Source organism: Myotis daubentonii, chromosome 3 (assembly GCF_963259705.1).
Source record: "Myotis daubentonii chromosome 3, mMyoDau2.1, whole genome shotgun sequence".
In the NCBI taxonomy this organism is placed as follows: domain Eukaryota; kingdom Metazoa; phylum Chordata; class Mammalia; order Chiroptera; family Vespertilionidae; genus Myotis; species Myotis daubentonii.
Window position 1 is genome coordinate 57,819,535 of NC_081842.1, and position 16,547 is coordinate 57,836,081.

A 16,547-nucleotide genomic window follows, 5' to 3' on the forward strand; every position below is an offset into this window, starting at 1 on the left:
CTCCCCTATGCCCAGGAAAGGAGCTCTCTGCCTGGAGAGTTACTTTCTCCCTGGGCAGGTTTTCCCAGGACCCATGAGTCCTCTCAGGTTCGTGTAGAGAGAGCCCTTTGTCGGCGTGGGCTGCATGGTCAATAAAGGGGTTAAATGGAATCATCTAAGTCACACACATCCACACGTGCATCCATGGTGAGGCGAGGACCTGTGTTTTCCTGCCGAGCAGGCAGACTCTCCACGTTCCCCGTATCTGACTGTCATTTCTGTCTGCATGTCCTCTGTCCATCTCTCCAACAGACTCGAAGCTTATGGGAGAAAAATGTACCTGCACAACATTTTGCTCCCAGTTTGGGGGTATCCCGACTCCCCTGAGGCCCACCCACACCCCACTGTCAGGAGGAAGGCTGCCCTGCCGGGTCTTCATGCCCAGGAGGTGTCCTCGGGCTGGGGGCTCAGCTGACAGCTCAGAGAGGGACGTGGGGCCCGGCCTTGGCAGGCAGCTCTGACTGTTGGTTTCCTTTTCTCCTCCTCACGCCCGCCTCTATCCTCCCGCGGTGGAATAATCGATACCAGTAGTTAATATTGTAGAGAGATTTCTGTAGCCCATGCATTATTCTAAGTGCTTTCATATATTCACTTAGTCCTCACAATAAATATAAGGGGTTGGTACTATTATTATCTCCATTTTACAAGTAAGGAAACAGACACAGAGATGAACTTGTCTAAGATCTCATAGCTGGATAAGCGGGAGAATTGGTCTCAGAAAGCTTTTGATACGAGTTTTTACACAGCCTGGTTCCTGGACAGGTGTTTTCAGATGCCTAGGAGAGAGGAGTTCATATGAGATTGTGTGGGGAAAAATCATGGGGAGCTCCCAGGCCAAGAGGAGATGCAGAGAAGAGAGGTTTGGCTTCCAGCATGTGTGTGTGGGGGTGTGTGTCTGTGTGTGGTGTGCATGTGTATGTGCATATATGTGTGTGGTATACATGTGCGTGCATCTCTCTGTGTGCTTGTGTGCACGTGCACATGGGTGTGTCGTGTGCATGTATGTGCACGTGCATGTATGTGCCAGTGTGTATGGTGTGCATATGTGTGTGCACATGTGTGTATGTGCGTGCCACTTGTGACATGTAAGAAACAGCCTTCCCTTTTAGAACAAATCCAATGGTTCAGGTGGGAAGGGGCAACCTGCCAAGCAGTCCCAACACATTCGAAGCCCTGAGCTCCCCCTTCCAGAATTTTCTCTTTGGTCCCACCTTCAAATCCCCTCACTGACCCTGGCGTTGTTCCGGGCAGGGCATGGACGAAAGGTGCTTCCCTTGATTGCTCTTAGCACAGCGGAGCTTTCAACAGATTTCATTAACATATCAAGTGGAGCCCTAGCTGGTTTGGGTCAGTGGATAGAGCGTCGGCCTGCGGACTGAAGGGTCCCGGGTTTGATTCCGGTCAAGGGCACATGCCTGGGTTGCAGCTCGATCCCCAGTAGGGGGTGTGCAGGAGGTAGCCAATCAATGATTCTCTCTCATCATTGATGTTTCTATCTCTTCCTCTCTCTTCCTCTTTGAAATCAATAATATATATATATATATATATATATATATATATATATATATATATACACACACACACACACACACACACACACACACACACACACAAAGGGAACTGGCTCAGAAACAGTCCATCATCCAAGGCAAAGGCTCATGGCCTGGCTTGGCTAACACATCTGGCACATCTGCCCCCTCTGCCTCTTCCCAGTCCCTTGCCCTCCCCCCCACCCCCCATCCTCCCATCCACCCCACAATTGCTGGCTTTTGGGCCCTCCAGCAAGGGAGCCTGACTCCACCACCACAAGGAGTGGCCCACCTGGGGTGACCCCCCCCCCCAAGAGGCTGTGACCTTGAGCTGATAGAAGAGAACAGTGCCCTGATCACAGGGTGCCACGAGCAGCCGCATGGCGAGAAGCAGACCCCAGCCATAGTGCAGGCATTTCTGTTCTCAGACGTGCTTAGGACTGATGGCAGCAATCAGGAAAGAGATGAAAGGAGAGAGAAACCAAGATGCCATCATTTTCACGGGGACAGACGTGATTCTGACTGAAGTGGCCAGGCTGGCGGTGGCTGATGCACATCAGAGGCAGCCGCAAGCGATCATATGCAAATGCCCTGCTGGGCCGGTCCCTCTTCCATTAGCAGCGCTGGGTGCAGCTCTCGATGGAGACACATTGCTTGCCCCAGTCTCTTTTTGGGATGGATTCTGGCTAGGGTTGGGGGTTGAGCAGTCGGTGGAGGGTGACATCACAGTGATTAGGCCTGCGCTTGGGCAGCTCTGCGTGTGATCCCAGCGTTTCCTGGCTGTGTGACCAGGCCTAGCTGTAGGCATTGAGCCACTCTGAACCCTGTTTCTTCATCTGCATAATAGGCTGGGAAGAGGACCTAATCATAGGGTTGTGAAGAGTCAATGAAATAATACTCGGAGAGTGCTTAGCACAGGATCTGACGGAGCAGTGGTCAGTAATTGGGAGCAGCCATTGTTTTGCTGTTATCATTATGATTGTTATCACCCTCCTATCAACAAAGAAAGGCCTGGGGATTCTCTAGCTGGCTAGTGGAAGGGTGATGAGTCACATTTGTCAAATCTCTGCGGAACAGTAATATTTAGAGAGGGTGATGACATGCTGTTCTCTAACCCCACCGAGAGCAAGGCCACGAGAAAAATAAATCAACTCTGTGGTGTGACAGACTGGGACTGGATCTGTGGACGGGGAAGAGACTGATGGGAGGGAGTTTGGGCAGGGAGGGGTGACAAACAGGTGCCACCACTCTTTGTGACCCCAACCCTTGCCTCCCCCCCCCACCCCACCCCCCCCGGAAGAACAGCTGTCCTGGGACTGCCAGCAGCTTATTGGACCTTTGATGCTGAGCCGCCACCACTGGCTAAGGGCTGAGGCAGCCAGAGGCCAGGTAACACCAGGAGCCCCACAGATCCTCTCCTGTCCGATGTGTGAGGACAGATGGAGACATTTCAAACCGCCCGCCCCCCCCCTGTCTTCCCCGCTGGACAGATCAGCTGGGACGGAGGCCCATTGCTGGGACGTTAGACCTGGGGTTTGAGATCCCTCTTGCCTATCCCCATCTTTCCCCCAGATATCTGCCCCTCCTGGGGCCGGCAGTGCCAGGGTCAGAGGTGGGCTGTGCTGTCCCCATTCCTGGGACGAGAGCCTCGGCACATGCCCGCAAAGGTTGCCCTGGGCTGGGGCTCCCAGTGCTCTGCCTTGGAGGAGGGACACTGGGGTCGGAGGAACAGGCCAGCCAGAGAAGCACCCCACAAGGAGAGGGCGTGTCCCCATGGGTCACAATAAATGTACAGGCACAGCCAGAGCCCGGGTGACACCAGGGCACCCTTACCAAGAGGTCCCTGCTGTGGAGCAAGATGCGTGCCTGTGCTGAGCAGACTGGGTCCCTCCCCTCTCTCCCCCTCCGTAGCGCTGGGAACCCGGCAAGTCACCTCATCTGCGCCTCGGTTTCTTCACCTGTAATATGGGAGCATTGGTGGCCACGCACTCCTTGGTCAGTGGATATTTTGCCTCTACCTCCCTTGGCCGCCTCACAGACACTTAGCTCAGGACAGGGGGTGAAGGGACACTGTGTCTGACACTGGGAAGCTCACCTTCTCTTCGGAAAGACATGTGCTCAACAACAGATTAGCTAGTAAATCAGAATGTGTCACATGAGGTATGGGTAGGACTCCATTCTCCAAGGGTGTAGAAGTTACACAGCGCACTGCTCAATTATCCTGTTACACTGTGATAAAAGTCACGAAGGGGCAGAATCTGTTAGCTGGGGCCCTGGGGCTCCTTGCAGGGGTGCTGGGAGGGACAGGAGGTCTAGTGTGTAAAGCCCCTCTCTGGCCCCTGTCCCAGGAGGTGGCTGCAGCCTGTCTGCCCTATGGATGTAGGGCAGGCTCTCAGGCAACATCAAGGTCAGGTGACCCAGTGCCCAAAGATTTCAGGGGTTGGGAAGGCTGAGGGGGTACTGAAGGGTTCCCCCCTTCCATGGGGTCTCTACTGATTGAGGATGGCCCCGCACCTGATTGGCCTGTCCTCATACGACCCCTAAGGTTTTAAAGGTCATAGATGGTGGGCCAGCCAGAGATTGTTCAGGAGCAGCTCCTCCTCCAGGGGGCGCTGGTCCTGCTGAACAAACTCGTTCCTCCCTGGCTCCTCTGTGTGGACCTGGGATGGAGTGTGGGCATCTGGCCTCACTGGCTTGAACCAGAGGCTCATTCTCAGGGACTCAGGAGTCATGGGGGGCTGGAGCCAGGGGCCTAGCAGAGGGGTTATTGGCCCAGATGTGAAAATGAGGTAACACCCACCCCTATACCGCAAGGATGTAGCAAGGGCTAGGAGGGCTGCCCTGCCCTCACTCCTTCCCTCCCCCTCCCCCTCTCTCCCCAGTCCCTCGCAACCCTCCCCTCACCCCCCCTTGTAAGGTTATTATCTCCTCTCCCGTCTCCTTCAAGGACTTGGCTGCCATCCCCAGGTCACTCTGGCGTCTGGCCCAGCTACCTTGTGTTCTGAATTATAATGACCTCCCGACAGTGTCCGCGGTGCTCAGATACCCATGAGTGGAGTGTGCACCCTGTGGGCAGAGAGGGAAGATGTCCTTGACCAGCCGACCGTGTGAGGAGTGGTCCATACACTCCGGGCACTCCTGTCTCCAGCCCGATATTAAGTATTCTGAATTCCACACCCCCACCAGTGATGGATATGAGTGGTGCTTAGGTTATTATCTCATTCATTCCACGGACATTTGCTGAGCTGCTACTATGTGCCAGGCAGGACTACGAGTAGATGGGAGACACCGTGCTCACCCCTTAGGGAGCATCCAGCCCTCACAGTGGGGTAGGGCCATGCTGGTGCCATGGGAACAGCGGCCAGACCACCCACCTGGCCTCGTTGGGGAAGCCACTGGGGTTGGGTCTTTTCTAATTAATTAATCAATTAATTATTTTACTTGTAGTAAAATACACATAACTTAACATTTACAATTTTAACCACTTTTACATTCACATTGTTGTGCAGCCATCATCACCACCCATCTCCAGAAAGTCCTTCATCTTGATATATATATATATATATATATATATATATATATATATATATATATATATACACACATACACACACACAGTGGGGCCTTGACTTACAAGTGTCCCGACTAACGAGTTTTTCGAGATAGGAGCCGTCTCTCGGCTGATTTTTTGCTCTGAATTGCGAGCTAAAATTCGGGTTACGAGCCAGCTTCAGATACCCCACTGCTAGTTGGTGCAGCGAACATCACAGTGAACGCCACAACATCAGCCCAGTATCACGTGTCTCACTCGTTCACTTTTGATTTGACATACGAGTAATTTGAGTTATGAGCTCCGTCACGGAACGAATTAAACTCATAAGTCAAGGCCCCACTGTATGTATGTGTGTGTGTATATGTATATATATATAATTGATTTCAGAGAGGAAGGGAGGAGAGATGGAAACATCAATGATAAGAGAGAATCATTAATCGGCTGCCTCCTGCACACCCCACACTGGGGATCGAACCCACAACCCTGACTGAGACTAGAACCACAACCTCCTGGTTCGATGCTCAACCACTGAGCCACACCAGCCAGGCCTCTTGGCATTTCTTGAGTATCCCCCCTGAGCAATGCGGAGAAATGCAGGAGGTCAGAGGGGCAGGTCCTCGCGATGTCGGCTGCCCAGACCACTAGGCGAACTCAGCTCCTGGGTGTTCAGATGCTGCCGGATGTGACAGTGTCATCTCGCCACAGGGCCCGTTGGCAGCCAGAGGGAGCATCAGTGAGGAAATGCGCCTCTCCGAGCACGCACGTGGTGAAGCTGGGCTGAGGCAGTGACAGATGGCTGAAGGGCCCATTGTGGTCATTGGGACGGGCGCCTGCCCGCTCCTGCCTCTGGAGTGGAATGCAGGGGCCGCGAGTGACGGATGGCAGGCAATTAGGGAGGCGCGCACAGCAGAGTGGGCCTGCCCGGCTTCTGCGCACATTGCCAACACCAGCTCTCAAGTGGGAGCTAATCGATGAATTAGCACCTCACGGCACGGCTGCTTGTAAAACGGCCTTCAGAATGACCAAGGAGCAGGGCATGGACGCTGGCCAGTGAACAGTCTGCCTTGGCTAACCCTCGTCCAGCAGGAGCCTCCCAAAGTGACAGCACCGAGCAGACCCCCCCCCCCGCCCCCCATGGCAGGGGAGTGTGACTCCGAGGGGGGCGGGGGGATGTGGAGGTGGCAGTGTTTCCAGGACGTGTGGGAGAGGCTGCAGGGCTTGGCGTTGGGGTCTCTGAGGTCTTGTCGACGCTGCCATGTGGGGTAGAAGCCCTGATTTGAGGCCCCTCGGCCCGGCTGGCTGCTTGCTCTGTCCTACCTCCCGACAGAAGGAGCTGTAGCAGCCTGCCCTCCCCGATTTCTCAGCAGCTGCTGAAGGCCCCTGTGCCCGGTATCTCCTGGAGCACCTTTGGGCGCCGGGCCCCGGGCCCTGGGCTCTGCAGGTGCGTGTCTCAGATGGCATGCTTGGGGCTCTCGGAGGCCCGGGGAGAAGAAGGAAGGGCTACTAGAGCTGCTGGTTCTGCCGCTTCGTTGCTTTGAAACTATGACTATTCTCTTTTATTCAGCCAGTATATATTAGACCCTTACCGGCTGAATGTTGTCCCTCTAAAAGGTATGTTGAGATCCCTGGTATCTGTGAGTGTGATCTTATTTGGAAGTAGAATCTTTGTAGATGAAATCAAGTTAAGAGGGGTCCGGCTGGAGGAGGGTGGGCCCCTCATCCAAAACGACTGGTGTCCTGATCTGAAGAGGAGCCTGTCCTGTGAAGACAGATAGACAGGAAGGATTCCACGTGAGGACGCAGGCAGGGATGAGCGTGGAGCAGCTGTGGGCCAGGGCTTGACAGCAACCACCAGACAGCGGAAGGAAGGCTTGTACCCAGAATCCCAGAGGGAGCATGGCCCTGCTCACACCTTGGTTTCACACTTCTAGCCCCAGAACTGTGAGAGGATATATTTCTGTTGTTTTAAGCCAAAGCTTATGGTACTTTGTTACCTACTGTGTGCTGGGTATAGTGCTAGATGTATATGGTTGGTGGGGGTGGGGACAGATAGAGCAGAAGGCAAGTAGACATGACCTCTCCTCATTTATTTGGTCAGTCCATTACACGTTTTATTGAGCATTTACTCTGTGCCAGACGTGGTGTGGGGCTGGGATATAGCAGTTAATGAAATCGACCAAACTCCCTCCCTTAAGGAGTTCACTTCCTAGTAGGAGAGACAGACAGGAGCGTAATGATAAGCGACCACCACAGTAATATAAAAAATATATTAAATGGTGAAAAGCGCAAGGGGGAAGGCCGAGCAGGGAAGGGAGAGAGACATGTGGGAGGGGCTGTAGAGTTAAATAGGGTGGTGGAAGCCGCCTTGGGAGGGTGACATTTGAACGAGTACAGGCTTCTCAACCCTGGCTGCCTCTTAGAATCACCAGGGAAGCTTAAAATAAAGCAGAACAAAAACAATCAGTAGCAGAACCCCACCCCAGGCCAAGCAAGTTAGCATCTCGGCGGGGGGTGTGGGTGGAGGGGGTGCTCTCTGAGACCTCTCCTTATGAAAGCTCCCAGGTGGTTCTGACAGGCCCCAGGCCTAAGGACCACGGGTCTAGCAGGGTGAGTGCTCCCTGTGGCCCAGCGAGGGCACGTGTGGGGAAGGAGGATGGCCCAGGCCTGGCCGTGTCCATACCTGGCAGACAGACCCCTGTGTTGCCTTGAGTGACTTAGGTGAGTTAGGGTAGGTGCCCCTGGTTCACACACATCTGCCTCATGCTTCCCAGGCAATTCCTTCTCTTTCTTTCTTCATACCTTGCCTCTGCCAAGTCCAGGGACGTTTTTCCTTCCTATTATGGGGTGTCACCAGCCTCGGGCCCAGAGGGGAACAGCCGCTGGGCCTGGCATCACTGGCTGTGCATTCGAAATCGTGAGGTCAGCTGACCGTGCTCCTTGACTCTGAAGCAGCCAATTTTGACCCCACTTGCTTTGATTTCCTGAGTCAAAGAAGAATGTCCAGAACAGCGATGTGAGGGTGCTTTTCCCAGGCGAGGAGAGACCTTTTCCCGCCTCCTGGGTGGAGTGGGGCCGCTGCCTGAGAGACGGAGCTCGGGAAGTGGCAGGCGGGCCAGGATGGGGTCTGCACTTGGTTAGGAAGCCAGAGCAGGACCCGGAGCCCTTAGCTTCCCTCACTCGCTCCTTTCCCACCAGCGTGCCGCAAGCCCGGAGACTCCCTGGGCCGGCGCTGAGCCTGTCTGCGTGTCAGACACCAGGCATCAAAGCGTGGTGGTGATCCCGACTCCCTTTCATCTCTGAGCACTCTGCACGTGGCTGCCCGCTCCCCGAGCAGCTGTCTGATGTCCAGAGTCCTGTGGCCTGAAGAGACAGTGTCTCTCCTCTGCTCCTCCTGCTCCCCACTTTCTCTCCTTCCCCTCACTTGTCTCGTCTCTCGTGTCCCCCCATTTCTCCACTCCCTTTGGCTTTCCTCCTGCAGTTGTCTTTGCTGATCCAGGCTGGGATCTGAGTGGCTAGAGGACCCTGGATGCCAGGAAACAGCACTGGGCTCGGCACCTGGGGCTGCCTTCCCGTGCTTGCCCTGGGAGGTGACAGCCTGGCTGCAGCCCCAGGGGGCACTCCCTGTGTCCACTGCCCCTTGGGAGCTGTCAAGCAGCCGCTGAGTGCGTGCCCACCTACAACAGCCCATGTGCCCCTCGCCTCCCTCTGCCCCGTACATAATGCCAGGCCACTGACAGATGCCTTTGTTCCCTTAAGACGACTGTAGGCCATCAGACAGCGTACTGTTTATTGGTCCAGCTCCTGGACTGTGGAGCCAGGTTGCCTGTGTGGCCTTGGGTAGGTGACTCAACCTCTCTGGGCCTCTGGTTTTTCGCCTGAAAAAGAAGCTTAGATGAGTTCATGTAAAGTGCTTAGAACAGTGTCCAACTTTTTGTTTTGTTTTAAATAATTATTATTGACAGTATTACATTGCCCCCCCCCCCCGCCCCCCCTCCTTTCCAAATGTTTTTAAATGTAGGTTTCATTAGTATCCAGGTGTGGTGAGTCCAGGAGACGATTTCCATCGAAAAGATAGTTTGTTACAGTTCCCGAGGGCTGAGGGCACACCATGTCCTGGGGGCCAGGCAGGGAGGCACCAAGGTTGGGCAGGAGGCAGAATGAGGGGGAAATGGCAAATGCCTTCACTGTGGGAAGGAACAGGTGAGACGGGGTGAGTGGGCTTAGGACTGCCCCGTGTCTGGCACCTGTCCCTGGTGGTTCAGGCCGGGGCTGGTGGCCGGGGTGTGAGAACCTGACTGGGGCGGGGCCCACCCTGAGGGGAGGTGCTGACTCAGGGAACTGGCTGCCGGAGGGAAGGCTCCCCAGGGTGAGCAAGGCCCCAGATGTCAGACGGGGAAATAAAGACATGCTTAAGGCACCCACACATTTTCAGAATAAAGTGACAACATACGTTTAGTCCTACATTCTTCCTTTAGCGCGGGGCTCAGTTCTGGAGCCCCGGGGCTGGGGTGTGCGGAAGCAGCACAGGCCTGGGGGAGCCTGCCGTGCCACTGTCTCCGGCTTCTTCCCTGAGACGGACACAGCGAGCCCATGCCGGCCTGGGAGTAGCTCAGCACGTGAGAGTCACTGGGCTTAGTGACTGTGTGTCCATTTCAAGAAAAAAAATTCTCGGGGCCCTTATACATCTGGCGCTGGGTCCTCACCTCTGGTCATCTGCTATGAGACAAAGAAAGGTGGTTCAGTCTTGGAAACACGAGCCTCAGAAACACAGAAGCTCCGCAGTGTGCCACGCGGGGACCGGCTGGTGCATTTGGTGGGCACCCAGGGCGAGGTGTGGGGTGGTAGGTGAGGCCAGAGGAGCTGGTGGGGACGAGCTGGGGCTTCCAGAGACGCCTCCTGGCTTCCCCCCCTTCACCTCCCACCGGGCCTCCTCTAGGCCGTCCCTTTAGGGGGTTTCTTTGGGGCGGAGAGCCGAGGCTGGAGTCCCGTGTGCATGAAGTGAGGCCTCGTGAGGCCGCCATTCGGTCCTGAGCCCCATCCCAGGCCCAGCCACCATGAGGGGTGGCTCCGGGTCCAGCAGGGGCAGGCCCAAGAGGTGATGAGGATGGGGGCCTGGGTGGTAAACTCCGGCTGACACACCCTTCAGGCCCCCTTTTCCTCCCGGGTAGCAGCTAGAACCCAGAGAGGACTGCAGCTGCTTCCTGAGCAGCAGGGAGCGTCCGCATGCTCGGGTCCCCGGCCGGGCCTCCGTGGGCTCTCTCCCCAGCAGCCGCGGGCCCCCAGGATCGTGCTGGCCTGAGGCCTAGGGTGGCCCTGGCGCGGCCCCCTGCCCGTCCTCCCTCACTGGGGTCCTCTCCCCCTGTCTCCCCAGCATCCTGTTCGCTGACATCGAGGGCTTCACCAGCCTGGCGTCCCAGTGCACTGCCCAGGAGCTGGTCATGACCCTCAACGAGCTCTTCGCCCGCTTCGACAAGCTGGCTGCGGTGAGTCCCCGCCCGCCCGCGCCCGCCGCACCGCCAGGGCCTGCGGGAGGGCCTGATCTGGGCTGCCTGAGGGAGGGTGCCGTGGGCAGGACCCGATGAACCCCAGGGGCGGGCACGGGGCCAGGGTGAGCCCTGCCTGGCAGAGCCTGCTGTTGGGAACTGGTGACGGGCGCAGGTGGCGGTGTGCTCACGCCCTGCATCAGCCCGGGCCACACACTCAGTGGGAGATGCTGTGAGTGAGCCCTCCGTCAGTGGGAGGGGTTTGAGGCCTGCGGGTAACACTGCCCTGATGCCCGAGGAATTTGTTTGATGGGACAAATGAGGTGCCATAGAGCCGTTTCCTGGTGAGGCTGGTGAGTGATGGGAAAATGTCTGGATACCATCTGGCCTGCAGACAGCCTGCCCCCCACTCCCCACCTGCCAGGGGCTTCCAGAGAGACAGGACTCTTCCACCTTGGGCCTCTGCAGGGGCCATGAAAGTGAGTTCCCGAGCTTGGGGAGGCTGGAATGCTTCCCTGAGGGCTGCTCAGCCTGTCCTCTGTCCCCGAGACTTTTGATAAGCCTGTCCCTGTCCCAGGACAGGGCGCTCATGGGGACTGGGTCTGTGCTCACTGCCCTAAAAGGCAAGTTATTCCAGGCATGGAGTGAATCTGTTTGCTTCCCGTTTCTTTCCCTCCCACTTCACTTTCCTGCTATTTTTAATTTTAAAAATTAATTTGCTTTCCAGGAGAATCACTGTTTACGTATTAAGATCCTGGGGGATTGTTATTACTGCGTCTCGGGGCTGCCTGAAGCGAGGGCTGACCACGCCCACTGCTGCGTGGAGATGGGCATGGACATGATCGAGGCCATCTCGTAAGTGCCCGTCTCCAGGAGGACTGCCCATCCGCAGGGAATCTGTCCATCTTAGGCGCTGTCTCTCTTCAGGGGTCTGTCCATCTCCCGGGAGACCGCCTGTCTGTAGACGGACTGGCCCACAGCCCACATAACTGACTGGCCACCTGGTTGGACCAATGGAGTCTGGAAACAGTGGGGCAGAGCCGTCTCCCGAGGACCACCCGGCCTGGCAGGAGGGTTGGTTTGCACCTGCAGGTGTTGAGCCTCCCCCTGCGCTCCCTTCACCCACAGCAGCCGGGGAGGCTTTTCCCCGAGGGAGCGTGTCCTGCAGGAAGGGAGGGCTTTGCAGGGGCTGGGTCCCCTCTGCAGGAGCGGAGGGCAAGCCGCAGCCGTGCCGTGTGGGGGCCTTGCCCTGCAGTGGTCCCTCGTGTTCTCGCCATCACCCAGGTGGGCGTAGGACCCCCCCCCCTTTCTACCAGATGAGAAAGGTTGGGTTCACGGGTGAATAGCTCCCCAGGGTAATAATATTCCTAGGCAGGGAGGGTCAAACACAGGTGTTCCCATTTAAGAACATCCATCCATCCTGGGAATATGGCAGAAAGGGTTTGGGCCAATTTTTGGTCATTGTTGGCCATCGAAGGAGCCCCTGGTCATTAGAAATCCTGAACAAGCCACGCTTACATGCCACCCTGGGAGCAGGTCAGAGATTGCATCCAGGTTCAGTAACTTTGAACTTTAGACATAGCCTGGGCAGGGGCAGAGGGAAAGCCACAGGGGGCAAGGTCAGAGGTCGGAGTCGCTGGCCAGGAAGTGGCTGGGTCCGGTAAGTTTGGCTCAGTCCCATTCGGCAGTGCTTGCTGAGTGCCCCGTGGGCCTGGGCTCATCAGTGGGTCCCTCACCCGGAAGTTTGGAGTCCGTTGAGGGAGAGAGGCTGGGGCTCCATGCCCTGAGCCCAGGAGTGCCCCCAGGTAAGAGAGGTGCACTGTGGTGGGAGGTGTGAAGGAGGCAGCCATTGATTACACTGAAAAGACCTAGAGAGGCTGCATGGAGGAGGTGGCCCTGGAGGTAAGCCAGAAAGGTAGAATGAGATAGCACCAACCTAAGCAAGTGGCCAGAGGCCAGATGAAAGGAATGGCTCCAGTAAACTGTTTGCAGACTTGGTCCCAGGACAAGAGAAGTGATGGATGACATAAATCTTCCCTGCAGGGGGTCAGCCTCTCCCTGGTGGGGTGGGCTGGAGCCCTCGTGGTCAGCCCGCCAAGTCAGACTGCTGGCCCACAGCTGGCTGAGTGGGCTCATCCCCAGCGTGTCTGGGAGGGTCCAGGTCCCTAAAAAGTGCATCCTGTGTACTTTACCCCAGAATGCCTGACCCTGGGCCCAGACACAGGCCTGGAGATGGATAGCTTCTGTCCTACTCCCTTCCCCACAGAGGATGCAATCTCTGACCTACTCCCTGGATGGCCACCTGTCTATTGGGGACCCCCTGGGTAGCAGGGACTGGAGCTGTCTTCTAGCCCATCGGGGACACCTAGTCCTTACCCCTGCCTAGGCTCCCTTCTTTCCTGAGCAGACCCATGTCCTCAGTTACCCACCTTTCTCTCTTGGCCAGCGATGTGGATAAAGCCAAGAGCATTATATGAATGGGGTATGTATTGGCTGTAACTTCCCCATCTGGCTCAAGTTGGCACTAATGTTCATTTGCATTTTCGAAACACAATGTCATGGACTGAGGATAGCAATGGCTCCAGGTGCCCTAGTCGGGGGAAGCAGAGGGGCCTGGGTTTTAGTGTGAGGTGTCACGCCACCTTGTGGCCAAGTCAGGAAGCAGCACCTCACAGTTCGCAGCTCCTGAGCTCCAGCGCCCAGCCCCGCCCTGCAGGTTGGAGGGTCTTAGCCTGGGTTTGGACTGGCCTAGAGAGAAATGACTTTTGACCCCTGCACCTTCTGACACATCTCCTGACCTCCTGCCTTCCAGCCTCACCCCCACTCTGTGCCCGGCCCATGACCCTCTCCCAGCCTCACCCCTGCTCCATCCCCAGGTTGGTCCGGGAGGTGACAGGGGTGAACGTGAACATGCGAGTGGGAATTCACAGCGGGCGAGTACACTGCGGTGTCCTTGGTCTCAGGAAGTGGCAGTTCGACGTCTGGTCTAACGACGTCACGCTGGCCAACCACATGGAGGCTGGAGGCAAGGCTGGGTGAGTGAGGGCTGTGGGCAGGGCCCCGACATAGCCTCCCTGCCAGGCTCACTCAGGGCACGGTCGTGAGGGGCAGGGCTGGAGTGGGCAGGATGGAGTCACTTGAAACCCTGGGGGTGGCAGAGTTTAAGCAGAAACTATTCAACCTGACAATTTACTTACACGACACCAGGGCAAGTGGTAGGGAGCGTCAGGTCAGCTTCCAGGGCCTTCACCCAGAAACCGTTTACACAAAACGCGGTGGCTGGTGAGATGCGGGAGGTAGGGCAGAGCTCTGGAGGAAGGAGGACCCACAGATAAATTCTGAGGTATCCAGGGCAGAAAGGAGGTGGGATGAGCTGGCCGGGACGATAAGCAGGATTTGGACAGATAAGGAAGGTGGGGTAGGGAGAGTGTCAGGCTGAGGGGTGGGGCAAGGACAGACCCGGGACAGGAAAACATATTACGTCCAAGGAATGGAAGTAGAGCAGATGGCTTTTTAGGGACCAATGGGAAAAGCCGGTGTTAAGAAGGGCAGTCATGCCAGATGGGGATTTGGACACAGTCGGTAGTCAGTAGGAGCCCCTGCTGGCTCCTGGCCAGGTTTGCAAAGTTTGAGCCTGCAGGCTGTGTTCCTGGCCGGGTAAAAACGTGTTGTGTTGTTCTAACAATGTACGTAGATGTGAGGTTGTGTGGCCGGGGGGTCGCGAGCTGGGACGGACCCTCCCTGAGCCATTCGATGACATTGGAGGGAAACAGGACAGCAAGTGGGGATCGAGCTGGGGTTGGCTTCTGAGCCGCACTTTGAATCGGGATTGAGTCAGTGCATCTGGGTTCTGCTTGGCAGCTAGAGCTCTGAATTCACGTTTTCTCCCTCCCCTCCCGCCTCCTTCTGCACCTGTAGACGCATCCACATCACCAAGGCCACACTCAGCTACCTGAACGGGGACTACGAGGTGGAGCCAGGCTGTGGGGGCGAGCGCAACGCCTACCTCAAGGAGCACAGCATAGAGACGTTCCTCATCCTGCGCTGCACCCAGAAGCGGGTCCGGGCGGGGCTGAAGGCTGCGGGCGGGGGCGGGGCTGAAGGCTGCGGGCGGGGGCGGGGCTGAAGGCTGCGGGCGGGGGCGGGGCTGAAGGCTGCGGGCGGGGGCGGGGCTGAAGGCTGCGGGCGGGGAGGCTCAGGGGCTCTGTTCTCCGGGTAGGGACTCCCCTTGGCCTGCTTCTGCCTCCTCTTCTTGAGCCAAGTCATGCATTCCTTACACAGCCATGGCTCCTGCGTCCCTGGAAGGACATCAGAATTACAGGAGCCCCGCGAAGAGGGAGTGTTTCTAATTTGCTTCTGTTGCAAAAAATGCCCAGGCTCAGATCAGTTAGTCACAATGCTCCGGAAGGTCATGAGCTGGAAATGAAGCCGCAAGAAGATCTGTGTCTCCCATATGTTCATCTCACTTCTCCGCTATTGCTGGGACAAAGCAGACTTTTGTTCTCTCTCTCTCGCTCTCTCCCCCTCTCCTGGAACTTGTGAATCTTTGTTTCTTCAAACTCTGTCTTTTCCCCTTCCACTTTCTAGTCTCTTTCTTCTCCCTCCTTTTGTCTCAGCCCACACTTACCAAAATATAAAATTGAATTATCAGCAGACTTCAGGGTTCTATTTTTAATAGTGTCATGTTCCAGGTCCTTAATTTTTAAAGTGAATGATGAGAACATTTCCTTTTTCCCCCAAGACTGAAATGCCTTTTACTGGTGGATCTTTCCGTTGGATTTATCTGTTGGTCAGAGCCCTGTGGTAGAGAAAAGCTTCCGTTTCCTTCCTAAGAAGTCAGACTCAGGGCGAAATTAAGCTGTGAGGACAGTTCAGGGAAAGTCTTGGATGAGAGCAAAAGTTGGTTTTCAAGGAGGCACGGCTCTTTGGGGCAGGGCCCCCCTGACAGGGACGTCAGCGGCACCTCCTGCATCAGCAGCTCCCGGGCTGCTCCCGGACACTGGCTGCCCCAGACACTGGCTGCGGGGTGCCTCTGAGGGATCTGTGATGAGCGGGTGGGGGGATGGAGGGCACTGTGGAGAGAGTTGACACATTTGGGGCTTAGTTGACACATTTTTAAATATGTGCTTGTTGTTTGGCTAGAATATAAATGAGCTGGACCCTCCCAGCCCTCCTCCCACATCCCCCTCTACCTGCTCCCAGGCCTCCAGGAGCCCCCGCTTCCTGCCCTCTGCCCTGGGCTCTCTGGGTCTCGGCTCTTCCCACTTGACAAGTGGTCCAGAAAGGATGAAATGAAGACAGACAGACAGACAGACAGACAGTGATAGCCCCACCCCCAGCAGTGTCAGCTCGAACAGTCTGCCCCCTTCCCTCCGCACCCCTAATCCGGCACATTCCTTCCCAGGCTTGGGGCGTGGTGGGGGGGGGGGAGGGTTGCTCTCCACACCTTCAACAGAGCCTGTTTGGCTGGATGAATGGGCAGACGGACAGAAGAGATGTGGTTGGCACATGTCTGGCCAAGTCCCTGTTTGTGTATTTGTACAATGCATGTCAGTCCTCGAATCTCCTTTTCTAATGGCCCAAACCTCTGGAAGCTGCTTTCCGGGCAGCAGGGCCTGTGCCCCCTCCCACTCTGCTAGGACACGCCTATTTTGGATAAGTTGAGCGGAGATTGGAATCCCAGGTTTCCTCTCCCTCTGTCACCCCCGGACACCTACAGGTCCAGGTCGGCACACCCCTGAGAATTCCAGGTGAATGACAGGTGTCCCAGGCCCCACTGCTTCCTCACAGACACCTCACTGTCCTCCTGGGCCCGCCAGGGCCAGCTTTGGGGAGTTCGGGGGGATCAGGATGCTTTGTTGGGTGAGCTCTAGGATCTTGGCCGACTTCTGGGCTCCAGGCTGTGCAGAGAAGAGAGGGGCAGCTGCCTTAACCCCTGGGCAT

General features: G+C 56.4%; 1 protein-coding gene across 1 annotated transcript in view; it reads left to right on the forward strand.

Annotated features, from left to right (window-relative positions):
- ADCY5 (adenylate cyclase 5) overlaps positions 1-16,547 on the forward strand; it is a 161,110-nt gene that overhangs the window by 101,838 nt on the left and 42,725 nt on the right. Inside the window, exons 4-7 of the mRNA XM_059687644.1 lie at positions 10,493-10,604; positions 11,332-11,459; positions 13,481-13,639; positions 14,523-14,664. Of these exons, the coding sequence (XP_059543627.1) occupies positions 10,493-10,604; positions 11,332-11,459; positions 13,481-13,639; positions 14,523-14,664 (541 nt within the window). The remainder of the gene's footprint in view (positions 1-10,492; positions 10,605-11,331; positions 11,460-13,480; positions 13,640-14,522; positions 14,665-16,547) is intronic.